Below are 26858 nucleotides of genomic sequence, written 5' to 3'. Positions count from 1 at the left end.
CCAGGAATGTGGCTATGCCTTGGCTTTAAGCCTGCCTCTCATATCTTGATCTGCTCCCACTTAAGACACGTTTTAATTTGTACTTAGCTGTACCTTCTCACAGAGATGGTACTCCAGCTCTTGAAAATGACTCTGTTTAAAAATACACTTTCTAAAATATTCATGTTTTAAACGAATGCTTTGAGAAGCACTAGGATGAGCAGCATGAAAGTGGAAGAGTCACAGTAAGCTGAGCTCTAAGATAGCCTTGCTGAGTTCTGAGTGATGCTGCTGCCCTGGGCCTTCCCCTGGCACGGGGGCTGATCTCAGTGGTACCCGAGCACACAGGGCTGGCAGCTGTACTCTGTGAGCCTGTGTGCTGCTATTTATCAAAAGGCAATCACACCTCGTTTGCTTCAGGCCCAGGTCTTGACACGTTGCATTTCCTTCTGTGAAACAGAGAAAATGATCCTCAACTGTTACCAACAACAGTTTATGATTTTGTGGTTTATGATAAGATTAACTTCTGTATCTGGCTTTGAAGATGTTCCTGGGTGGATGTGAAGAAAACAAAGTATCTGATATGTCCCATTCTGAAACAGAGTTAATGAAGGCCTACATTTACAGTCCTGGCCACAATACCTCCTTTGGAATGGCATTTAAACAAAATGTGCCCTTTTAGCTTCACTGTGATAAACCGTGTTTTCAGCCTACGGTCAAGTCACAGATAAGAAGCAAGGGGAGGAGAGGAGAGCTTACAAGGCAGAACTTTTACCTCAGTCAGAAGGAAACAGCATCCAGGGACTGGGACTAGGAAAAAATACACAGATTTTTAACAGCTGTGATATTGGTTCAGTCCAGCTACCAAGAGGTTTTTCATTGATTTTAATGAATAAAAATAATCTATGTGCCAGCTGGAAATAGTGTATGTGAAATTCTGGTGAAATTCTGATCTCTCCATTAAAAAAGGTGGAAGTCCTTTATTATAGTTGGACATTTGTTCCCTCATCTCTGAACCTGAATATGTTTCTAGCATGGAAAAATGAAAACATTTGCAAAAATGTTTAAATTCTGTGTTTGCAGATGCTCTTTAGTGATAAAGTAATTGAAACTAAGGGGTTTGGGTTTGTTTTTAACCATCTGGAGTTAATTCTTTTTTTTTACTTAATTTAAAATGTTGAGGAGTTTTTTGTAAATGGAAATGTTAGTTGATGATGAATATAATGGAATTCTACCACATATTTTTAAAGTGTTTAGTCACTGTGGTTGTTATAGCTGAAATGAGTATGCTAATTAGTCTTTGGTTTCTTAATTTTGTACTTTATCCTCCAGCTGCTGAAGAAATATAAATGTAGAGAACTTGAAAGCTGTGACCATAGAAATACTGAACTTTTTTGGGTTTTGTTTTCAAAGTTATTTTGAGTTTATCCTGAATTTCAAATTTTTTTTGTTTGTTTGTTTGTTTTTTTTTATTGGTTTGGTTACAAGGTTTGTCCAGAGGGGTCGCATTTATCCGGTTTGACAAAAGGTCAGAAGCAGAAGAGGCAATTACAAATTTCAATGGTCACAAACCCCCAGGTTCCTCCGAGCCCATTACAGTGAAGTTTGCAGCCAACCCTAACCAGAACAAAAATGTGGCACTGTTGTCGCAGCTGTGTCATTCACCAGCTAGACGGTTTGGAGGGCCAGTGCATCACCAGGCACAGAGATTCAGGTAGGTTAGGAGGAATAAATGCATTTAAGGCTTGCTCCTGTTCCCGTGGTGGTGTGGGGAGCTGTGCCCCCACAGCTGGGCAGTGATACCTTCACTGCAGCATGTGTGAATGAATACATAGTGCACTATGTGTCCTCAGTGTTATGTAAAGAAACTGTTGCATTAAAATATGATTAAAGAAAAATCTTATTTGTAAAATTTATATTGAAGTTAGTGTTTAAAGGTACCTGCACTCTGGTGGCTGTTTCCACTACTGGATTACAGTGAGGGGACAGCAGCAGCAGGTTCCAGGTGGGTGTTGGTAGGTGCCTGTCTCAACAGATCCCCATTCTGTGGTTTATATATCTGAACACAAATAGAATTTGGCAACTTAATTAAAGCTCTGAATGGTTGGTTCCAGCAGGGAGGTGTTACAATAAGAGAGGGAAACTTTATTTCTGATGAGGAGGTTCTGTGGGATTCCTTTCTGCATTGCAATCTTTGCAAGATTCTGCCTTCCCTTGAGGTCTCAAGAGTTTACTGATGAGAATAAATGAGCAGTTTAAGCTTCCTGTCTGCTTCCAGGGCTGTTTAAGACACTGTGCTTTGCCATAGAAAATTGCTTTGGTTGCTTTGAATATGAATTTCTTGAATTGGAAGTGCTTTGGGTGTTCATGGAGAAAGCTGATGGTTGGAGGGTGGTCTGGAAAATGCAATGTATTGACTGTCTTGCAGAGAAGCAATAGGCTTTGAGATGATATATATTTCTGAGAGCAGTGCTTCCCTGTTGAGAATTTACTGCTTTTTTTTTGTTTTATGTTCTACTGTAAGGGATCCAATCAGCTCAGTAAAATTGGACTAAACTCTCAGCCACCTTTTAGCTGTGCTGCTGTTCCAGTGTTGCTGTCTCCTGTCCACAGTGCTGTAGCTCACCATTTTGAGCACAGCTCTGTGTCATGGGTCTCCAGAGAAAATCTGTACTTTGTAGTCAGTTGTGGTTTTATACTGAGAGTGGTTGAACAGTTTGCCCAAGGAGACAGTGAAGTTTCTGTCCTTGGAGATGCTGAAACCTGGCTAGAATTGATACCAAAAGGGTTCATCTGATTTCTACTGTGCCTGTGTAGTTTTAGCAGGAAACAGAGTATGCAGGATCTGCTTTCTCAGCAAGGATGTTTGGAAGATAAGGGGAAGACATCTGACTTAGGGATGCAGCCACAGCCAAAACAAGGACTGAACCTGGGAAATTAGGGAGAGCTTTATGGCAATGAGCAAAATATGCACATTGTGACTGTATATAAGCGACACACTTGTAGAAGATCACGTGCACACAGGGTGGAGTTGTCCCCTGTGCAGCCAGGCCTGTAATGAGTGATGAATGTCCTTCTGAACACTACATTGGCGTTAAGGAGTTTTATTTGACTGATTTCTGCTAAGTTTTGGTGACAGGAGGAGCCTGAGCAACCTGCTCCAGGTGCCTTGCTTCGAGCAGGGGGTTTCTTAGAGGATTTCCAAAGGTTCCTGCCAGCCTCAGTTGTTCCCCAGTTCTCTTCAGCTGCAGCCCAGGGAAGTCAGCTGAGGCAGCTCCTTGTTTCCCTGAAGCAGTCACCCAGATCTCCACACCAAACCTCCTGAGCCACACCAAGGAATGAAATTCTGCATTGTTTGCATTTAGGTGAATTATTAAAAAATCAACACATCTGCCCTTTGTCTCAGCCAGGGCTTCAGTGTGTCCACATCCTACTCAAATCTTTTTCATTCTTAACGTTCTTAATTTACTTGGACATTGTCATCATCGCTCTTCCCCCTAAAATCAAAATGCCAGGATTGAAATACATCAGAATAAGGAGTGCAAATAATATTCACATCCATAATTAGTACTTTTAATTCAATCCTGTAATGATCACTCAGAAACAATAAAAAACTATTAATGTATTTATATTAAGAGTTGCTGGTGAAACTAAATTTTAATAACCAGTTTGTTCATTATTCTCTTAATTTACCATTTAGAGCAGCATTAATGTCAGTTGTGTGCATTTCAAAGAATCACAGACTGGTTTGGGTTGGAAGGGACCTTAAAGCTCATCTCATCCCACCCCTGCCATGGGCAGGGACATCTTCCACTATCCCAGGGTGTTCCAAGCCCTGTGCAACCTGGCCTGGAACAGTTTCAGGGATGGGGCAGACACACAGAGTATTTCTCTAGGCTTGGGGTGTCACAGTGGGGGTTAAGAGGAAGAAAATGTTGTGTCTGTGTTCCATTCCTGCTGCCCTGGGAGCTGTGTCCTGTGCCCAGTGCTTGCTTGTCAGCACACCTTGGCTGGCTGCTGCTCCCAGTGCAGACCTGCTGGTGGGGAAAGAACTAAAGATTTGGGGTCCCAGAGCCTGGCAGAGGTGGGAGTAGAGTTGGGGTAAGGCTGTGCTTTCAGGAAGATGTTGTGGACACAAGAACCCCCAGCTGACCTGCAGACACAAGCTCTTTATCTCTGCCTTGTCACAGATTGTGAGAGCTGCAGCACTTGCTGCACAGCTTCCTTCCCTCAGTCACTTGTCCAGGCACCTCTGTACACATGTGCATAATGCTCACACCATGGGGTCATGGAATTATTAATGTTGGAAAAGACCTCCAACATCACCAAGTCTGTCCCACAACCATTTGTATTTTTCTTTAGTGTTAGCTGCAATTTCTCCTAGTGAGTCTGTCTGCCTTGAAGGATGCTGAACTGAAGGAGTTGTGATTACTCATGCTGTGGTTAAGCTCAGGAACCTGAGTTTGGGCTGAGTCTTGTTTGTTTTGGTAGTGAACAAGACAGGATGAATGGATAAGCAGCTTCCAGAGAGCCCACTGTCTGTATAAATTAAAGTTGTGATCTCTGCTCCACAGAGGTTGAATACGTAACCTGATATTTTGATTGCATTTCATCTCATTTCATCATAATCCCTGTAAATCCAGGATTAAACCTTTAGTATCTAATTTGTAATTATTAATTTCCTACAGATATTTCTCCAACCCTTTGTTTAATGTTCTTTTAATCCTTTTGAGTTCCTGTGGTGTTTGTAGCTCACATCAGGAGTTGATCTTAGTGCTGTGTCCCACTGGATTCTGGACTAATCCAGACCAGGCTCTCTGCTTCCATCCAGAGGGAATGATGCCACAGCACGAGCTTGTGTCTGGAGGACAGATAACACATATGGGGTGGGGGTTTCTTTAGAGTGTAAGATTTGTTTGCTTAAAGAAAATAGCAGATCTCCAGGTGCTGAACTGTGATGAAATGGAGGGGTTTAGCTCCTGTAGCATGAGGAGGCTGCTCAGGGCCCCTGGAAGTGCTGTGCTTTTGCAGCTCACCAGAGCTTTGTACTAGAACAACGAACCTCAGTTATTGCCAGTTCAGCTGATACTGCTTTCACACTTGTTCAGGGTTGGAGCCAGTTCCCAGTTCCTGTAATGGGCAAAACTCTACCAGTATCAGCCCATGAGTTCTGCCCTGAATCTGCCCTGAATGCCTGAAGGGGAGCCATTTCTGATAGTTCTTAGATTCACAGGGAAATTGAAGAGGACTGTTTAACCCTGCCAGTGAAACGATTGCTCAGGCAGCTCCTCTACACCTGCTTGGTATCATTCCAGTGAAATTGTTTAAATTTTCAGTTTTTAAACCAATTTATAATTTGGATGCAAGCTGTGTGTATTGAGTAGAAACCATTTCATTCAGAGTAGTATTTCATCAAAGTTCTGGAAGAATATGGGAGTGAAATCCCAGTTGTTTCTGTTCTTCCTTACGTGGTTGTTTGACCCAACACCCTGATTTTTTTCACACTTAGAGCTTGTGTCCCTGAGTTCTCAACAAGATTTGTGTTGGCTGCAGCAGATCCTTTCTGTCTGTAACAAAGACAGCAGAAAAAGTTGCTTGTCAGAAGGACATTGTCAGTGTAGCTGAGCTCCTGAACTTTGTGGAACAATTAAAAAAAAAAAAAAAAGCTGCTAAGCTCAAGTGCAATGGCAACACAAGCTGGGATTAAAACTAATGTTCCTGCTTATTGGCATCCCACCTGTGGTTCTGTATGGAACTGTCCTCAGAGTGCAGGCAAAAGAGTTCAGCAAAACCAGCACAAAGCTATGATAGGGGAGGTTTAGGTTGGATATTAGGGCAAGGTTCTGCCCCCCGAGGCTGCTGGGCACTGCCCAGGCTGCCCAGGGAATGGTGCCAGGGCTGCCAGAGCTGCAGGAGCTCCCAGGGCTGCTCAGGGTGGGGGTGTTGGGGTGGCTGGGCAGGGACAGGGGCTGCATAATGATCCCTGAGGGTCCCTCCCAGATCAGGAGTTTCTGTGGTTCTATGAAAAGAATTTATAGGACTTGCATAGACCTAGAAAGAAACTGCTTTCATTTAGGAGTGTCATTTCTGAGATTACATCTTCCACTGAGTTCATCTAATCTCAGGATCTGTTAAACGAAGCAGGCTGTCTCTCTAATGACAGAGGGAGCAAAAGGTCATTGACAGAAACAAGAAGCTTACAAAGTAAAAAAGAGTTATGATGGAAAATACACTCTTGTTGATACCCAATGCCCCAAGATGTTGGTTTATTAGGTTAGCATGGCTGGAAAGAACCATCCACAAATAACACTGGCTACAGACTCTTTGGGAGGGTTGAAAAAGCAGTGTGGAGGAGACAGTATAAAAATAATTTCAACAGAAATGAGAACACCAGCTATAAGTGTGCTAATACTGAGATTGTTCAAATTACAGTATTAAAGGAATTTTAAAACCACTTTCTCTGAAACATCCTGGATCTCTGTTGGTCTTTGTGTTTGCCATAGTAGGGCATTCTTTTAAACATCCTTAATAACTGTAACTTCCTAAAGGTCATCTTCAATTGGCGTGGCCACAAAAATCTGTCCCAGTAGGACAGAGCTGTGTGTCAGCTGCTCCAGCCCTGCTCATGCATGCTGTTACCCTGGGCTGAGTGAGAGATCTGGGGTCCCTCTTGTGCAGAGTGAGAACAGACATTCTTCAGATTAGCTGAGTAGTATTTCCTACAGGTTGGCTGGGTTTTTTTAAATTACTTTTCTAATCTTTCAGGGGACTTCTTTCGTTTTACCCTATTTTGTTTGGTTTGGGTATTTTAATAAACTTGTAACATTTTTGTGAAACAAAGCAGGAAGAGAGGACAATCTGTTTGAAGATAAGTGTATCCAAAAGCAGAGGTACTTGGTATTTTAAATTATTTTGTCTGTAACAAGCATTTAGATTTGTTTTCTTGCATTTAACACCATTGCTCTTCTACAACTGATTGCATGGGATATGCAGTATCATGATTTGGTGTTACCTGGGCTCCTGGGCAGAGCCTGAGCCTTTGGAGCAGGCAGGGGCAGAGCTATAGTGACTGCTGGAACCAACGTCAGGCAATTCTGAGCTCAGTGGTTTGAGAAGGGATTCAGGACTGGTGATCTGTTGAGATGGAAACTTGACAGATATTAAGATAAATTCATCCTACCAGATTATTGCTCACTTGGAAAGAAGCTACACAACTGAAGGTGTCTGTCAGAACAAGTAAGTGTATCAAGCATGCAAGCACAGGAACGTTTTTATACAAAGCCAAAAGAAATACCAGATGTGTCCCTCTTCATCAGATCATACGGGTTGGTATGTCTCATTCACCTTGTGGTACTTCTAACTGCTTTTTCAGTTTGGCTGTAGTACAAGGCTTCCCAAACTTGTTTTTTCGTGGGGCTGGCTGTCAGTGAGGTGCTGCAGCTCAGCAGTGTCCCCCTGTGCTCCGGGAGACCCCAGGGCTGCAGAGCAGCAGCGAGGGAGGGATGGAGTGACACTTGCTCTGGGGACAGGAGAGTCCAGCAGCTCAGGTGTCCAAGGCAGGGAGCTCTGGGCACCAGAGAGCCTGGGGGAGATGGGCACTGGGTGGTTCTGGTGTGTGAGTGCACTGTGTGTGTGTGTGAATGTGCACTGCCATCCCTCTGCTCCCCTCCCGCCCCGTACTCCTCGAGCCCTCCCTCCTCAAGAAAGGCAGCAGCAGCTCCTTGATGCAGGGCAAGAAAGAGTCAGAGGGGAAGCATTTGGCACTTTCTGCAGCATTCACTGCCCAGACATCCCTTCCCTGTTTCCTCCAGGTCAGCAGAGAATCAGGATCTGCCACCGCCCTGCTCTTGGCAGAGAGCAGCTCGTGTACCGCTTTTAAGGGGTTTGCAAATCACCAGTGGTACACCTCAATTTGGGAACCCCTGGTATAGTATCATTATATTTCTATGATCACATGACCTCATATTCTTAAATAATAAATAAGCACAAGGGTTCAAAGTGCGTTTTTGACATTAACGTTCACATTTCCTGGCCTTTGAGTGCTTAGCTGTGCAACCCTAATATTGCACTAAAATATTCAGAAGCTTTGATTTTCTGGAGTTTAGGCCAGAAATAGAATAAAGGGGAATTAGAAATGTGGGTTTTAGGGAAAATAAATTATTACAAAATGAGACATAAAAAGGAGAAGATTTTTGCTTTTTGTTATGCATGAATCCTGCTGAGGTATTGTGAAGGAGGCAGGATTCAGGAAGAATTGGTAGGTGATTTTAAAAATCCAGTTCAATAAAGTCAGATCTGAGTTTTCCTGGAAAAATTATTAAAACCATCCATACACACTGGAATAATAAAACTGCACTGAGCCTGCTCATGTTGTGAGTGTTTGCCTGCACCTGCTGCCTTTGGGTGGAAAGGGAGTAGGTTTTGTTCTGCTTCACAAAAGAGGAAATTAATATATCCAATCTCTTCTCCTAAGAACCCAGAACACTCATCCCTTGCCCCAGCAAATCCAAAGAAACTCTTTGACTTAAAGAGTTTCCCAACATGTTCTTTTAGAGGCAAGAAAAGGAGCATGGGGTGAAAGAAAATCTCCTTCTGTGCAATAAGTGGGAGATGCCTGGGGGTGTCTGGGGCCTCTGGGAGGTGCTGCCTGTGCCCCTGAACTCAAGCAGTTCTGCAGCAATGCCCTGGACACTCGGAGCGGCCTGGCTGAGCTCAGGCATCCATCCAGGTCTCCTGGGAAGGTGATTATGTAATCTTGCCTTACCTGTTCCTTGCCTGTTTCTAAGGATAGTTCCCTGTTGATAAAGCAGTTGGAATACTTAACTTTTTTTTTTTTCTGGCAGCTGTCAATTTGATTGTCAATTTGAATGGGGAAACATTTATGTGGCGGTTTTGATGTGCCATGTATAAAATATTCATTCTCAGTTGCTTCCCATTCAAGTTAATTTGCTTAATTGAACATGAAATATTGTGCTTTTTATTTGCTAGGTTCTCTCCTATGGGTGTAGATCACATGAGTGGGCTTTCTGGTGTAAATGTTCCAGGAAACGCATCTTCTGGCTGGTGTATCTTCATCTACAACCTTGGTCAAGATGCTGATGAGGGAATCCTCTGGCAGATGTTTGGCCCCTTTGGTGCGGTTACCAATGTGAAAGTTATTCGAGATTTCAACACCAACAAGTGCAAAGGTTTTGGTTTTGTGACCATGACAAACTATGAAGAAGCTGCAATGGCCATAGCAAGTCTTAATGGCTACCGCCTGGGGGACAAAATCTTACAGGTTTCCTTCAAAACCAACAAGTCCCACAAATAACTTGCTCGTGCTTTTTGTATGGAATAGATAATGGAGTGACAGAAGTTGAAACATTTTTGTTAGTGTAAAACTCATTTTGCGCCAATTTTCACAAGTGTTTGTCTTAGTCTAAATGAGAAGTGAAAAGGTTTTATATTCTGGGATGCAACTGACATGTTCAAATGTTTGAAATCCCACAATGTTAGACCAATTTCAAGTTCCTTTAAGTTATTTCATTTAAAACATGTTAAAAATCCCCTGAAATCTTAAGTAGATTGCATTAACTAGACCCTCTGGATGGTGGTAAAATTGAAGCATGCTTTCACTTATGAGACTAACATTTGTTTCATTGAATGTTGTCTGCAAAAACTGGAATTTTCTGAAAAATATCAGGCTGAATTCATTGATTTTCTTTGGTTTTATGTTGTTCTTCCCACCCATCCCCCTGTCCTTTTGTTCTCCCTCAGTTTCAGTAGTATGGAAGAAAAGTTGAGAAATACTAATGTTTTAGTTGACAGTAAATTGTTTGATAAATTAATATTCATTACTCTGTGTCTAGTTGAGGATCAGGCTTTTTAAAGTCAAGGTCTTGTAAGTAGTAGCATGCCAGCCTAACTTTAACACCATTGAGGAGGTAAGTTGCACACTGAGCAGTGGCCAAGCTGTCCAATTCACAGGTTTCAGAAACGTGACTTTTAAAACCCACTTTGAGAGGAATGGACCAAAGAGTTTCACAGAAACTCCAGGAAGATTTCAGAGTCAAAATGAAACTCCAAAAAAGCGAGTGTGAATATATGTTGCTACTTTATCAGACTGAATCTCTTCTGTCCAAATATTTAATGCATGGTGCACTACTTACTGGTACATTATAATGCAGCAAGATACTTACTCATTTTCCAAGATCATTGTAGTTGGAATTCCTTTGGCAGTTCTATTTTGTAAAGAAAAACCAGTTATAAACATTTGAGCATTGTATTTCTCGCATCCCTTCTAATGAGTGCTAGTTTTTCTATTTTAATAGGATTTTGTTTTGACAACTAGCTTTACTTACTGAACACTCAGCAGAAAAGTACTTACAACTTGCAAGTTAGATATTAACCAAAAAACCCCTTTGATTTGTAGATTTAAAGATTAATCCCCCAGGTTTTCTGCAGACTGCCTTGAAACTTTGAGTTGTTCTGTTTCTGTTAATTTTCTTTTGCTTTTTTGTGTTTTTTGTTTGTTTTTACTTTTGCATTTAAGAACATTAAATTTGATTTTGTTTTGCTCAAATTTTGTTTTGTTTTTTATTTTCTGTTATTTTTTTTGCTAAGTATTGCACAAAGTGTCCAGCTTTCAGAGTGCTGTTTAAGGAACTGTAGCTCCGCTTTAAGAGAATTTTAATTTACTGCTTTGACAGCTGAGTAGAAGAAAAGAGTTTTGAAACAAGCACCACAATAAATCTGTCACATAGAAATGAGTGTCACAGACTGATGTAACCCTCAGGTGTGCTTGGGTAGGAAACTGGGAAGGCTGACCATGCCTGTAGAGGTGTGTGAGCTGCTGTGCACAGCTGGAGACTTGGCTCTGGTGTTAATGTAGGCAGGGCAGGTGTGGAAATGAGGTCTGTGGCAGTTTAATGCAGTGTCTCCTTGTTTTGCCTGAATCTCTACCAGCCCCAGAGTTCATTTCCAAACTTGAGAGGCCAGTCCATGCTGCCTGCTCGTCTCGCTCCATCCCCAGCTGACGTTGCCTTCTGCTTGCCGCCGTTTGTCCTCTCCTTGTCCTCTCCCTGCCATGGGATCTGCACAGCCTGAGGGCTCCCTCAGCCTCCACATGTGGCTGAGCTGGTGCCCAGCTCCAAGGAGGACCTGTGGCAGCTGCTGATGTTCCTGGACCTGCCCAGGACATATCTAAACCCTACAGATAGGCCTTGGCCCAGCGAGCAGCCTTCCACTGAGTTTGAGCTTGTGTGCAGTGAATGCAGGTGGGATTTTTCCTGTTAAAGCATCCGACCTTGCCTCTCCTGCCAGTCTGTTCCCTCCCCATCTCTTGAGATGCTCGGTGGAACAGTGACTGTGACACAGCAGCCAGGCCATTGCCACCCCCCAGAGCTGCTCTTGGCTGTCAGAGGTTTCCTTCCACCAGTTCATCACCATCCATTTATCACATCTATGATTATTTCCTTTCTGCATACAACAAGAGCTTGGGAAGCGCTCTGGGCATCCTCCCAAGTTAAAGCTCTGTAGCAGAGAGAAGTTCTCTTCCATGTCCCATCATTGTTGAACCTGCACTGTCCTGTTCCACAGGAGTGGGCTGTAGTCATTCCCAGTTCCTGTCATTCTCTCTTGCTTTATTCCATTTGCTGCTAAACTAAAATGGGAGCTGCTGTTTATCACAATATTTAGTGGGGGTTCAGACTTGCAATGAGTGACCCCTAAATGTGACTCTGTCAGTACTGGTTCCAAGCACATTGGCCATGGCAGCAGCACATTGCTGTGCTGCCACTTTTGAAAAACCTCCTTCTCTTGAATGCTCTCTGGCATCACTGTTCCTTTCTTTTTCCACCGCTTCCCTATTTTTCCATCTCTCATTCTTTGCTAGGTAAGTGCAGGATATGGTTTTGTACTGCTACTACAACAATCTCTTTTAGGAAAGGTCTGATTCCAGCTTTCTTTGATAGTTGCTCTGATAATTTTCAGGCAATTGCTATGAGCAAAACACTGCTGCTTGAGTCAGGAAAAGAGGAAAAACTCCTGCTATTATCTAGAGCTGATACCAGAAGTAGTGTATAATTTGTGCTCTTTTAACAGTCAATAAAATCTTGGCATAAATAGCTGAAGTCCAGAAAAAATTGTGTATGTATACTGGATGCTTTTGGTCCTAAACCAAAATGCTTGTGCATCCTACTAGTAAAGACCAAAAGGAAGCTTCTGAGGTTGGAAACTAAAGTCTAATAAGACATCTACCAAGAGTTTTTCTGCCCCAAAGGTAGGAGCAACTGGTTTCCTCCTCACCCTGCTTTGAAGCTCTCACTTGAACAGACCTGTTTCAAGAGAGTTTTTGGCCTCTTAATTCTCAGAGTGCTCAGCTTTTTCATCCATCCATTTGGTGGAAGCCAGTTGTTTCTATCAGGTGATGCCTCTGTCAGTAAGCACTTACAGGATCTTAGTAGAACCAAAGGCTGTCTCAAAGCAGGGGTCTCACATTGATCGTTGTGAGCAATTCTCATTGAGGTAGAGAGTTCTGGAAAGTCTTCATTGCTGGACTAGGATGTGATAATCAGATTCTAGAGACCTGAATTTTTTGGTCTGTACTGTGAGATGTGCTACAGGAGCAGCTGAGATGGGGGTGTTTTGGGGTCCTTTAGAGTAGGTTAAGAGTCTCTTGGGACAGCCCCTGGTGTAGGTTCTGAAGGAGCAGGTGTAATTTGTGCTGAAAACACAGTTGTGCATGCTGCTGTCTCAGGGTCTCATGTGTAGATGCTGAGGGGAGTCACTGCATTTGCTTTTAAGATGTCCACATGAATGGAATTCACCCCAGTGCAGAACGCTGGCCATGAGCCTCAGCACCTGTAAACCTCCTGTTAACCATCAGCAGATAGGGAAATCCCACAGAAATGTGGAAGAGGAATCTCTGTATGTGCTTGGTGTGAGCTGGCAAAGGCACATGCAGATCCTTCAGGTGAGGGGATGGCAACACCAGAAATCCCGATGTGAGCAGAATCAGAGCAGCTCAGTGTGTTCAGTTCTCAGTGATTCCCTGTTAGATGGTGTGTGTGCACTGAAGTGTTGGATTTATTTTATTTTATTCTATTCTTCAAGCTGCATTATCATAAAATTTGGTTTACTTGAGCTGCTCCACTCTCCTGTCAGAGACTGGCCAGTGCAGTTACTGTTGCCTCCTGAGCCTTCCTCTGCCAGTCCCTGCATCTGTTCTAGCTCTGGGACTGGGGAAGGCTTCAGGATCCAGCTCTTAGGTGAGAGGAGAAGTCACATCACCACAGTGGTGTGTGTGGCCACAAAGCTCTTCCTTCCATTTGCTTGGATATGTTTTTTGTACATCTGTATCATGTGAGTATGAAAACCATGGAAAATCCAGAGACAAGTCACTGGAGCAGGATAAATTGTCACCACAGTGAACACTGGTTGGTCAGTGTTTGGTCACTTGCCCTTGTCCAGATGACCGAAGGGTGTTTGCATGGAAAGGACACCTATTTTTATAGGGGGATTGAACATTGCAGTAATGTTATTTATAAAAAGCAGTTAAAAATCTTTTTTAAAAAGTTTTTTAAAAACTTGGTATCATTTATAGAAAGAATATCCAGCAGTCAAAACCAAAATGATGAACTAACGGTAAAAGTGATCCATTATTTTAAGGCTGAGTTTGGAAAATGAATAGTCCTTAAGGTCCTTCAAACATTTGTTACAATTCTATGTTGATTTAATGTTCTGGGTAAGGTCAATAAAGTAGAAATTCTTCAAATATTTCAGGAGAGATTTTTTTTCAGTGCATTTTAAACGGCAATAACTCAAGTTCCTTTTGGATAGTTTTATCATTACATATGTGCTTTAAAAAAACAAAATTGGAGAATGTCCCCATGTTTACTTTATTAACACAATATACAGGTCATGTGATAAACTGTTTATTTAAAGTAGCTTCTCTGATAGCTCTGCCTGCAGAAGGTTAGAGTTTGTGGGAGATTTTTAACACAGCTCTTGTGAGCTGCTGGTAGCCTGGTTCAATCACATAAACATGGAGCAGTTTGTCTGGAGGCTGCTTCTGTCAGAAGGTCACCGTATTTTTTAGTTCCATATTGAAGAAATGTGTCCTTTTTAACTCTGTCAATGAAGCACCTTATTGTTACATTTCTACATTTAGGCATCTACAAATAGCTTTAGAGGGAAGGGACCAAATTCACCTTTAGCATAAAGAAACACCAACCCCTTGAGCTCTCTGAGTGGAGCTGCACTTGTGTTTTGGCTTTTTCTCATTTTGTTTTTATTTTCCAAGAGCTGAATTTGTCACCTGAGGTGTTTTAATCTCTATTTGGAAGCAGGAGAGTCTTTTTGTGCCTTCGGCAAGTTCCTCTAACGTAGCTCTGCACTTCTCAAGGTTGGCTGCTCAGCACAGTAGGATGCATAAATCCAGAGCTCAAGAGGCCAGTGGCTATTTTCTCTGATTATTGTATTTATTATTACTGGGTTTCTCCTTACTAATACAAAAAATGAAAAATGTGGAGTTCATAAAAAGGGTCTCAGTTCCTCCCTGTCGCTCGGAAGAGGCGGTGCCTCCATGGCAAGCGGTGGATTGGAGATCGCCGGTCGTTCCTGAGCGGCCGCTCGTAGGTTGAGCAGGTACGGCGCCATTTCAGTGCTTGCTGTTTGCAGTAGTCTCATGTAGTGAAACAAAACCAAACTCAAAGTGTTGCTTTCTCATCCTACGTGAGTTAAAACCAGTCCAAGTCTTTATGATCTCTAAAGCAGAACTCGCCACCCCATGGGTGGGTTTGACATTCAACTCTGGAGATTCCTTCTAGATCACACTCGATCCAACAGCAACAAAGGTTTAGAAATATTTTTCTGTTGAGTGGAGTTTTCAGCACTGAAATTCTCTTTTGTTGCTAATGATGGGAAAACAGTAATGGTAGAACTGCCACCTGAAACCTTGGAAAATCGCTTCTGTGTTCACATTTTAGAATCTCAATATTCTCTTACTGTTGTTCCTTATTTCTAAACATTTTTGAGCAAGTTTTTAGTGGTATGGCTGAACTTTTTCACTTGGTCATTGAGAAGAAAATGACTTGAGACATTTGAAACATAAGTTGGGATAAACCTTTATTTGATGAGTAATTTGAATAATACTGTACTTCTAGTCTTTTTGTTGATTTCCTTTCCTTTAACTTATGTAATCTTTTGTTTATAAATTAATCTGTTTGTGGGACAGAAGGTTTTATCAATTGCTTTCCATACTGTACAGTATATGGTTACACATTTTGTATATTTAGTGTGTTTTTAAGTTATTGATTTGTTTTATATCAAATAATTTATTTTTCAGGTACCATTTTCATTTAAACTTTGTTTTTACTTGGGTTTACTTTAAATAAAGTATGACACTGCTTTCCAAATGTCTAAAATGAAGTTGAATCCCATTGTGTTATTTTGAGATGATTTATGTAAATTAACTTATTTGAGAAATAACTGCAAAAATGTACCAAGTTCATACTTTGGTTGTGCTTCAATTCAAGTGCTTGGAAATTCTCTGCAATGATTTTTGAGCAGTTTGAAAAAAATGAGTTTTCATATTGAAACAGTTCAAAGATTTGTTGATGAAGCAGCAGTTTTGTAGAATCCTGTGGATGGAGTTATGAACATTGTTTTCTATATGGATTTTCAAAATTAAATGGAACAACTCATAGATATTTTACACTGGTGTTAAGATTTAAATGACATTATCTATGTTAATAGTGCAAAGGAGTTTTTGTACTTTTGCCACATGTTCATGGCTGGTTTTGTTGAGCACTTGTTTGGAACATACTTGGGATGCTTTTACTTGAGCCCTGTTGAAGGGTGATGTACATCAAAATAGAATTAGGCTTTTACTTAATTGTTCATATTTTGTCTTTTTTTCCCTGCAGGAATTGGATTATTATTGTGCAGTTTGGAATTTGACATGTTTTCAGAAGAATCTGAATTGTGTTCAGGAATAGGCCAATCAAGGTTCCTCCACTAAAGATTTTGTAACTTGTGGCCTTGTTAGAAAGATGGAATTAAAAGAAGGGGCTTTTAGTTTCCTTTTTATTTTTCAGGGGAAAAAATGTTGTCTTTGTCTTAAATTTTCCTTCCTGATTAAACAAAACCCAAAGCTCAGCTATACTGTTACTCAGAAATGTGTGTGAAACTTCTTCAGGGAGCTCCTGGGGAGACACCTCATGTTGGCCCATTGGAGGTTTAGATTGGATGAAGATTTTCTGTGGGTTGTCACCATCCCTGAAGTGTTCCAGAGCTCGTGGCTGTGGCACAGGGGTCCTGGCCGTGGTGAGCACGGTGCTGCTGCCAGCTTGGTGCTTGGGCTTCATTGCCTTAGAGGGATTTCCAGCCTGACAGCTGTGATTCCATGGGAAGGGACCATCAGTGCAGGTCAGGCTCCTTGGGTGAGGCTGGGGCAGGACAAACCCTGGGCCAGGTTCTGTAAGGGATGTTTTCCAGAAATCCTTTTGGTTGAAGGATCACATATAACCCTGCTGGCTCTGCACAGACTGGGTTCCTCAGTCTTTTCTTCACCAAAACAAACTTTTAGTTTTGGTAAGCTGAAATCTGTCCTGCTGCATTTCAGCAGGTGCCTCCTGTCCTTTAGTCACAGAAATAATCCCTCTGAGAGCTGGGCTAATTGTTGTACCTTTGACACATTACCTCTGATTTTTCTCTTAAAGACTTACAGAGAAAAATGATGTAAAGTAAAAGATAGATGGTGTTTTATGTATGATGTCATGGAATGTGTGGCAGTGCTGCCTCAGCTCAGGATCTCTTCCAACTCAGGAGTTTTTAGATTTGCAGTTATTTTTTCTGTGATGGGAATTTCTCCGTTCAGCACTGTTCACCATATGGAATTATTTGTTGAACTAAATTGGTAAAAAGCAGAATTGAGAATTTCTGTTCCTACCATTACATCAGTGGATTGTTGAATGTGCAGCATCTGGTGTATTCAGGAATGCTTCATCAGGACTTAGACCTTTCCTGGGTTTTCCTTTGCATGGAGCTGGAACACCTTCTCCATTTTTGCTCCCACCAGAGTTCATCCCATGTGGTTCACTTCGCTCATGTTCATTTTGACCACTGTGGTATTTTCCATGCTCTTCTTCTATGAAAAATCCTGAGGAAAAAAATATATTAAATTCCAAAAAGCTTAATAACAGACATGGCCATGTGAAGTTCTAGCCCCTCAGAAATGGCTCTTTTTTTAAAAGCAAACAAAAAAAGTTTGTGTAGACCCATTAACACGCAGACAGGGACTCTGGTTCTTGCAGAATTCCTGGCAGACTCCCTGGCTTTTGACTGTTCCCCCTCCTTGCTCTGCTCTTGTGTATCCTGCTTCCAAATTTCACCCCTTTCATTTCCAGAACAGCAAAAGAGGGAGGGAGGGAAAAAAAAGGTGTTAAACTGATATGTCCAGGAAGAATGTCTGAACCCTTTTCTCTCTGTTTCATATCCTTAAAAAAAAAAGGAAGAATATGGCTGTAAGAAGCATCCTGGGTCACGCTGACAGTACACTTGCTCCGGATTCTGTCCCAGCAATGGCAGTGAGCAGCTATTTCAGGAAAGCTTGGCTGCCTTCCCCCCTCCCTTCATTCCCCTTGTGCTTCCCCAGCTCAGTGTCAGGGGGGCCCTAAATACCTCCTCTTCTTTAGAATCCTGATTTTTGAAACTGCCTTTCTTTTCCTTAAACTGTCCTCTGCCTCTTCCTGTACTGACAGCAGGAAGTGGAGCATTTGGGAGTGGTTTAACACATCTGTGTTTTCTGAGCAGCTGAATCCAGGTGAATAAATCTCAATGTTTTGCTCTTTGCATTGTGACACAGTTCCTTTTTTTGTCTTTTTTTTTTTTTTTTTTTAAGTGTTTATGTATAGAAACAGTGATGAGCAAAATGGGACTCTGAACCTAGTTTGTCAGAACATAACTTGTGGTGACATCTCATTAGCAAATAATGTTTCATTGCATCAAAATTAATTTAAACCACATTTGGCACAGTTAAAATACAGATTTTCTTTATTTGAATTTTAAGTGTGCTTTATAATGTTCTGAAGGTTCACCTTTCCGGAATGAATTGATTTCTCCCTACAGGGCTGGAGCTCCATGCTTACAAAGGAGCATGCTCAAACTAGAGCTTACGAAGAACTCAGTTTAATAAAAATAAATTTGAGGCTTCCTGTGTTCTCAGTGTAGGGATCAGAGGAGCTGTTAGACCTACTTTAACAAAGCTGTTAAACCTACTGTTTGAATGTGTTGGAACAGATTCTGCCCCAAGAGAAGGCTCCTAGAGGAGAGCTGAGCAGGAGTGGTTTGGCTTGGGAGCAGAGCTGGGGCAGTGTGAGCAGTGCTGAGCTGCTTCCTGCCCTGGGCTCCAGCTCTGCTGCCATGGGAGGAGGAGGAGGCACTGGCAGGACTCCAAGGCTGTCTTGCAGCCCGTGAACAGCTGTGGTAAGTAGCTTGTGCTTCTCAGTCTTGGCACAGAGGGGCTTGGGCTTGGTCTAACCAGACTTGCAGAATTTGTGATTAAACACTTTTGTGACCATGTATCCTGTTTTACCTTTCTGTCCCAGCTTGTTCCTTCTGCTTTTCATCTTTCAAGAGACACAGAGTGCATATATGTTTGTATGTATGTGTACACACACATCTAATAACTGTGTGTAATAAAACGTGTAGACTGGAATTGCACATTTAGAGTAGGTACACATTGCTGTCAGTTGTGTGTCACTCTCTCTGCTATATATAGCACATGTGGAATGGCACATCTGCACTGTCCCACATCCTGCACAGTGCAGAGATGTATGTCCTTGAAAAAACAAGATTATGTAAAGCTTTCTGAGGCATTGGTCGCAACTCTACAGTGATGTGAGGAGCAAGCTGTGGAGTTTTAAGAAAATTAATGCCCATCTTAGAAAGAATTTAGCTTTCATATTTTTCCAACTCTGGAAAACTGCCCTATCTGTATGTTGTGTCTCTGTTTTTCAGCAGTGGTCCTGTACTGTACCATATCACTGCTGCTCAGGGAGAATCTCCCACTCCCTTCTCCCTGTGAGATACAGTGCTGGCACTGGGGGAGTCAGTGACTTCAGAAATCAGTGATTTTGTTTTAAGCCACCTTTACTCTGCATTTTCCCCCTTTCTGTTTTTACTTTTTTCCATGGGTTTTAATGTTTTAATCTTTTCTTACTGCAGGACTGGAGGAAGGAAGACAGTTCAGCTGCAAGAAGGACTGTACTCTAGAGGGATGGCAGTGGCTGAGCTGCTCCTGCCATGGCACACAGCACGACAGCCTGGGCTGCATGGCCAGGCCCCCCTGCCCCCTGCACTGCATTCCTGAGGGACAGCAGGGCTGCTCATGCTTCTTTAGACAAAACATGGCAAAGCTTTGGTCCAGTGTTCAGGGCTGCTTTTCTGAACAACACAAAGTTCAGGTTTGAGGTTTGACTCACTGTGATGTCTGTGCCTTGTTTAGTCACTCAGGTAGCTCATAAAGACTTGCACCAGGTGTTTTATTCCAGGGCAGTGGTGCCTCTAACACTGTCATAGTTTCTGGAAACATTCTGGCTGCCCTGATGTGCATCTGATCTTACTTCAACACAGTGATGCTCAAAGGCAGAACAAGAGCTGTACGATGGAAACTGGTTGAGAAGCTTTGTGCTTCTGTTCCCATCTGTGCTCAGCTGTGAGAGCCTCATGTCCTGTTAGACTGCTGGGGGCCTTGAAGAATGAATGTTTGCAATGCAATATTTGCCCTTGTTTTAGTCTCTCCACGTTCATATGACAAATCTTGATGTTACAGAAGAACATCTCTAACGTCCACTCCGTGGCATTGGATGTCCAGCTTCTTTGTCATTATCCATTCTGGGTTTGGGTGGGGAATAATGAGAGCTGCTTGTATCCAAGAAGGAATAAAACAAGAAAAGGACAGACTTGTTGAATTGGTGAGATTAAGGCAGCCTGGTGTAATTTGTGAAACATGACAGGAAGGATCCCTGTTGGGAGTGTTGGGGACAGCACGGGGAGGGAATTGATTTATAGGAACTGTGTCAGCCCTTTGCTCAGTGAGGATGGTGTACAGCATCTAGTCCTAACAGAAAGTTTGCTTAATTTGCTGCACAAGTGAAAGGAGGGAAAGAGGCGTGATGTCTTAACGTGGGCAAGGATGAAGTGATTTTACTCAGAAATACTTTGGCATTTGGTGCTATAACTGGGAGGCAGTGGGGCCTGTGGGGCAGTGCTGCTGACTGAGGTGTAAGCTGGGCACTGTCCATCTGCTGTTCCTTATTGGAGATGGAGGAGGAGTTCCTTGCAATGGGTGAGTTTTCATCCTGTGTGAAAGCTTAAGGTTATTAGAATAATGTTACATGGTACAGCTTCATAAATGTTTTTGTATTAGAAGATTTTAGATATTGAAGTCCTAAAAAAACCCCCATAATGATAATAATCATAGTCTTCAAATGTCTTTGAAGATGTAAATAAGGCTCCAAAGGTGAGCTCTGGATATGTCTTAGGTGTTGGTGTTGCTCCAGTGTCCAGAATCTTACGCCAACCCTCCACTGTCATCTTACTTGTGCTGACAAAATTGTTGGTAGGCATTTCTTTAGTTAAAAGAAAGATAAGTCTTGCCAGTGGTTCCTTTAAAGCTGGATCAGTTCTTGGATCTGGTTCTCCTGTAGTCCCCATTCCAGCCATGCTAAAGGGGCAGTTAAAGGGTTGGGATCAGGCTGTGTAATACGGCATTTTTATCAAAAGGTGCACTGGATTGTGCATGGGGTCAGCTGGGGGCTCAAGAAAACAGTAGGAATTAATACTGAAAAGCCAGCTAGACTAGAGTGTGGACTGTGGATGTGAAGGACAGTCCTTGGAGTCCCTTCTTAGTCAGAACTGTTGGTGTGATCATCAGTCCATGTACCTGCCAAAATCCAAAAAACTGCACAGGCAAAAATCCAATCCAAGGTTTAAAATCACAGTAAATGCAGTTGTGGAGGACTGGTGAGAAACCAAAGGTACTTTTCAAAGGTCAGGAAGGAGATGAGCTGTTTGTAAGCTGTGAAGTGGGGAAGGAAGCAGCTCCATGTTCAGCTGAAGGGAGAATGTGGCGTGTTGGTTACAGAAGGTTGGGCAGTGGAGCTGCAAGGTGCAAGGTAATGGCAACACTAAACCCAGGAGAGATGTAATCTTGAACAGAAGAGTTCTGGTAGGAAGTACATCAGATTGTCCCTCCTGGTAGTGTCTCATGTGTGGGAGATCTCCCATCACAGACAAATGTGCAGTGTATGGCATGGGCTGGCACACCCCTGTTAAACTGATCCCTGTGCTGCACCATGTGTTTCCACAGACAGGACACCTAGCCTGCAAAGTGCTGAGCTAGGGAATGAAGGCTGTGGCAGCTTCTTCCAAGGGGCTCTGAACTGAGGAGGCTCCATCCCACCAAGGCATGGTCAAAAAAACTTCTCTAAAGCCATATGCTTCAAATTCTGAATAACAGAATTTAAAGATGCAGAGCTAAATGAAAATGTTCAAATACATTTTGTCACAGAATAATTAATTTGGTAAGTTACTTTGAGAATAGTAAGTAAATAGTTTTTTTAAAATTCAGTAACTCCCATTTGCATGGACTTTTGTAAAGCATTTCACATGGTGTTGCATACCACTAAATAAATTTTGGTAGTTACAAATACAGGAAATTTAGGGTGGGAGTTGCTTTAAAGAAGGAAGGCAGCATGGAAGGGTTAGCAGGAGGTTTTCAGCTGGTGGGATAGTACTAATTTCCCAGATCTTTGGGATGCATTTTCAGCATTTACCTATGTTGAAGTATCGTATATGTGCTATGGCATCCTCTGCTGGAAATTGTGGAGAGATGCTGTAGCTCTTCCCTGACTTGCCCGTTCCCACTCTCCTGTATGAGGAGAGGTTTTGGAGAGGCAGGAGTGTAAATGCTGTGGCCCAGAGTGTGGGTTGGGCTGATGCAGAGTGCACAGACAGGTTCAGGAGCCAGGAGCTACCACGGGGGTGACAGGGATGTGAGACACAGCTGTGAGAGTGAGAGGGAGCTTTGGGTGCAAATTGTTCAGGGCCTTTGGGAGTAGGAGAGTCCATGTGAGTCCTGTAGGCTCAGTCATGTGCTTTGTAACAGCCTGTGACACAGACTGAGGCTCTCCAGAAGAGCTTCTTCCTGGGGGAGTTCATTTACATCTGTGTGTGCTACCAGTCTGTATCCTTTGGCTGGGAGATGCTGGGAGTGGGGAAATCCTGCCAGGACAGGATCTGACAGTCCACTGGCAATATTGTCACTTGTTTATTTATGAAAATGCAGTGGAAGGCTGATCATGAGAAGTTCAAAATCTCGAGTCATCTGTTGTTTCGGCGTTTGGTCACACAGGTGACATAGGAGGCTCAGAATGGCAGATAGTGAATTCTTTTTCCCAAAGAAGCTGGAGTAGAGAAACTTTTTTTGGATGTCCTGTTCCCAGGTGCAGCATGTGGCACTGCTGTTGAGCTCTTTTTGCTTATGAGGAAATAGATGGAGAGGCCCCAAACCTTGTGCTATGTGTTTGTGCTGAACTGAGCCATCCTGCCTTGCTTATTGGGTGGTGGCGTTTGCAGGGGTCTTAGGATGAGGGAAGAGACAAAAAAGTTGACTCTATGTTTCAGAAGGTTTGATTTATTATTTTATTATATATATTATACTAAAACTATACTAAAAGAATAGAAGAAAGGATTTCATCAGAAGGTTAGCTAAGAATAGAAAAGAAATTATAACAAAGGCTTGTGACTGACCGAGACAGTCTGGACAGCTGTGCTGTGATTGGCCATTAATTAGAAACAACCACATGAGACCAATCCCAGATGCACCTGTTGCATTCCACAGCAGCAGATAATCATTGTTTACATTTTGTTCTTGAGGCTTCTCAGCTTCTCAGGAGAAAAAATCCTAAGGAAAGGATTTTTCATAAAACATGTCTGTGACACTTATTGTGACTGGGAACCAGCTGAGCAATTTGGTGGTTTTCCTCCTGGGGGTGGGAGATGAGGGAAGTGTGTTGTGTAGGGTAATGATGCAGTGATGAGAATGAATTTTGACCAGCTCAGGACGTTTCTCAGGTGAAGCCAGTGCTGGCTCTGTGGTGATGATGGATGTGGCTCTTTGCTGTCCAAAGCCAGCCAAGGACTTGGGCTTGTCACTGAATCAAACCCTCCTGAGAGCAATCTTTGCAATCCTGGGTTAAAGCAGTGTGTTCCTGCTGGTTGTAGGTGGAATCCAGCTGAGGGGAGGTTTGGTGAGGAGGGCAGAGCTTACCTGCTGTGTGTGGCTGCCAGGAGCATCAGGGCTGTACAGGCAGGGTGGCCCCATGAGCTGCACACACTGGAGGGGATTGGCTCTGCCCTGGGCTCACTGCCACGGCTCTGTTGGTACAGGCACCTAGCCCTGGCTTCTTCCTTCTGAAACAGGGTGTGCTTACCTGGCCATCTTTGGGCACCAGGATGTTCTGCTCCTTGTCCCCAGCCTGACTCAGAGCAGGTGAAGTCGTGTGGCTGTTGGTGCTGGCAGCACTGGATGTTCCTGGTGGGTGCTTTTTCTTTTCAGCTGTGTTTGAGTGCTTGAGGGTGCGATGGACCAGGGAAGAGGAGTCCTGATTGTTCCTATCTGCCCATTTGCAGGGTTCTTGTGTCTCTGGTTGTTCTATATCTGCCAATTTTGGGGGGTTTAATGCCCCAGTAGATCTGTTGGGGGGACATGTGGTGTTCACCCTGAGCAGTGGGACTCACCAGGTTGTTTCTGTTCTCTGCTGCTTGGCTGTGTCACTGCTGAGACTTAGCTTGGCTCCTGCCTTTGCTGGATCATGAGGGGAAAGGCAGGTTTTATGATTGTGGCTTCAAAAGGTGAAATAATTCAGGTCCATAGGTGAACCCAGAGCCTGAGCACTTCCCTGTGTGGTTTGCACCTGGAAAGGTGAGAGGGTGAATTAGAGCTGAGTTCTGCTTTGGTAACTAGTTATGAGCAAGTGGGTAATTGCTGCTCTGGAAGGATTCATATGAATGTTTTATTTCCTACTTAAGGCTTCATGTTTAGGAAATGCAGATTGGTGCTCAGGTTAGAGGGAAGCGTGGTTGGGAAGAGCAGCTCATAAGTCTGAATAGCAACTGGGTGGATGCTGCATCCTGTGGGGAAGAATCACTTGATTCATGAGCAGTAAAACACAACAATTAAAGGTCAGGATTCGCATTTAGTTGGCATTAGGAGGAGAATTGTGAGGAACTTAGCCTGGCTTGAGCTATGATACCACCAGCAGATGTCTGCCAGGCTGTAAGTGCAAAGAGCATGTGCTTTGTCTGTCTCTAGTGATTGCAGCCTGTCAGAGTAACTGCTGGGGATAGAGAAAGCAAGACAGAAATGGAGTGAGATGTCGAGAGACAACACAGTGAAGTTGGGGTCACAATGCTGCTCTTCTCAATGTTTTAGCACCAGAATCTGGTTTAAAATCCTGCTTTGCAGGTGGTTGAAGACTCCAGGAATATTGAAAGGGAATGAATGAGGAGAATGGCCAAATACTCATTTTGTTGTGTTTCCAGGAAGGACAGTGTGTAGAAGATCTCTGAGATGCAATGGCCAGGTAAGTGGAGCAGCAAGTTTTGAGTTGGGTGTAATGTTTCAGCCTGACTGTTCTTTCCTGTCTGTGTTGAGCTGTGGTTTTGCCTAAGTCCATGGCTCAGAGTGAAAACTAAAATACGGCCTTTTAGAATTTGAAGGCTCAGGATTCTAAAAATAGGTCTCTTGCTCAGACATGTAATTTAGGGTGGGATTCACCTACTGACTCAAACTATTAAAGTCTTAGCACCGGTCCAAACCTATCAGTAAGAGCCTTCTGAAGACACCTACTCCTAAAACCTGGGATGTGCTGCTCAGGAAGGTGCCTGGCTCTCGCTGTTGGCTACAGGCCACTTCATCTCTGTAGTTAAAATGAGAAACGAAGCTTCTAGAAAACAAAGGTGAGTGCACATTGCACACCTGGGTGTCAGGACCTCTGCACCTGCAAAAGTCTGGCTACTCCTGACATGGATTTTGAAGCATCTTGCAGAGGGATGTTACAGCTTCCTCCCCACACTGAATCCTGTGGAGTTTGCACCTGGACAGCGTCCAGCACGGTGAGGTGGAACACGCTGCAGAATTGCCCAGGCTGGTGGAGGCCCAAGGTAAAGAGTCCATGGGGCAGCTCTGCACCCTGAGCATGGCTGGGGGCTGATGGGGTCTGCAGGGCACTGGGGGGAGTCTGAACACCAGCCCTAAGGGCCCAGCAAAGGTGCAGCTGCAACCCACAGGGAACTGCAAGAGAGCCAGAGAGGGACTGGAGACAAGGGCCTGCAGTGCCAGGATTAGGGACAGTGGGTTACACTGCCAGAGGGCAGGGCTGGATGGGATAGTGGGAAGAAATACTTGGCTGTGAGGTGGGCAGGCCCTGGCACAGGGTGCCCAGAGCAGCTGTGGGTGCCCCTGGATCCCTGGCAGTGCCCAAGGCCAGGCTGGACAGGGCTGGGAGCAGCCTGGGACGGACGTGTCCCTGCCATGGCAGGGGTGGGATGAGATTCTCTGCATGTGAACAGTGAATGGCAGTTTAGAGCTGGATCTGAACTGTTAACTCTTGTTCAGTTTGCAAGTGGTCCCATGAACACAGGCCCTGCTGTGCCTCACTGTGCTCTCGTGGCACCACATTCTGCCCTGGCCTGGCTGTGGTGTGGGGAGCCCTGGGTGATGGACTGAGCTGCACTGCCTGCAGGAGGGACTGAAATCATTCATTCAGATCTTCTAGAAAGTTTTATCATCATGTCAGACAAAATGAGGAGTTCCTCAAGGAAACAAATGCACACAGTGAATTGGAAAAGGAGAGGCAGAAAACACATCCCCAGGGAGGCACTCACTCTTCAAAGGAGCATTGAGAATTTAGTAGAGGTTATATGCTGTGATTGTCAAAAAAAACTTACTTGAGCCATATCTGTCATTCAGAGATGCTTTGGAAATCTGGTTTTACAGAGAAACCTGGGGTTTTAATAGATTCAAATAATTACTTTTAAAAAATTTTGTGAAAGGGTCTTTTCAAAATTAGTCTAGAAAGCTGACAGACTAATTTTGAAATGGATAGTATTTTAGATTAAAAGAGAGCTTTGGGCTGGTTTTCACATCTGTTGTTTGGATTGTGTTTTGCCACATGCTACAGCATTGAGTTATTTTGTTATTTTTTTCAGATTTAGTAAAACACAAGCCGAGGCACATTGTGATCCAAAGGAAGGATGTCAGCAGTGCTGTGCTGACAGTGCCCTTCCAACTCCATTTATTCATCCTAAAAAGGTGTGAAAATAATATAAAAGTGAAAGTCTCTGATCAAAACTCATAATTTTATAAATTCAGATATGTAAAAATAATTTGTTCTCTGGAAGACAGCTGATGCACAGAAAAGAACCAATCTGTAGGATTGAGATAATTTATCCACGGGCTTGTAGGAGCAAGCCAGTGTCTTCTGAATAAAGTATACACTCAAGTCATTCTGCTCAATGAAAATTCACTTATGCTTAATGTTTATGGCCAGTCACATCCTCAGATTCCCAAATACCATTGCAGAAATGCCATTCCCCAGTCAAGGCTCATGTGGCCAGCAGGTGGATTTTCTGTCCTGCTGTCTGGGAAGTGCCCCAAAGCCAAGGGCTGCTTCAACTTTTCCTTTTGCTTAATAACCACAGACTCCATAAATATCTTCCACATGGATTTTAGTTCACCAGAGTAGCTTTCCTTCAGTGTTTTTTTCCTTCTTTTTTTTTTTTTTTTTCAGTAAATAACACTTGTATAACAGCTAAATTCCTTCACCCAG

General features: G+C 43.2%; 1 protein-coding gene across 1 annotated transcript in view; it reads left to right on the top strand.

The window, feature by feature from the left end:
* ELAVL1 (ELAV like RNA binding protein 1) overlaps positions 1–16060 on the top strand; it is a 46731-nt gene extending 30671 nt beyond the window's left edge. Inside the window, exons 5-6 of the mRNA XM_058820866.1 lie at positions 1468–1693; positions 8968–16060. Of these exons, the coding sequence (XP_058676849.1) occupies positions 1468–1693; positions 8968–9292 (551 nt within the window). The 3' untranslated portion in view covers positions 9293–16060. The remainder of the gene's footprint in view (positions 1–1467; positions 1694–8967) is intronic.
* Positions 16061–26858: the final 10798 nt, after the last annotated feature.

Source organism: Ammospiza caudacuta, chromosome 28, assembly GCF_027887145.1.
Source record: "Ammospiza caudacuta isolate bAmmCau1 chromosome 28, bAmmCau1.pri, whole genome shotgun sequence".
Classification (NCBI taxonomy): Eukaryota; Metazoa; Chordata; class Aves; order Passeriformes; family Passerellidae; genus Ammospiza; species Ammospiza caudacuta.
This window is presented reverse-complemented; position numbering and strand designations above follow the sequence as displayed.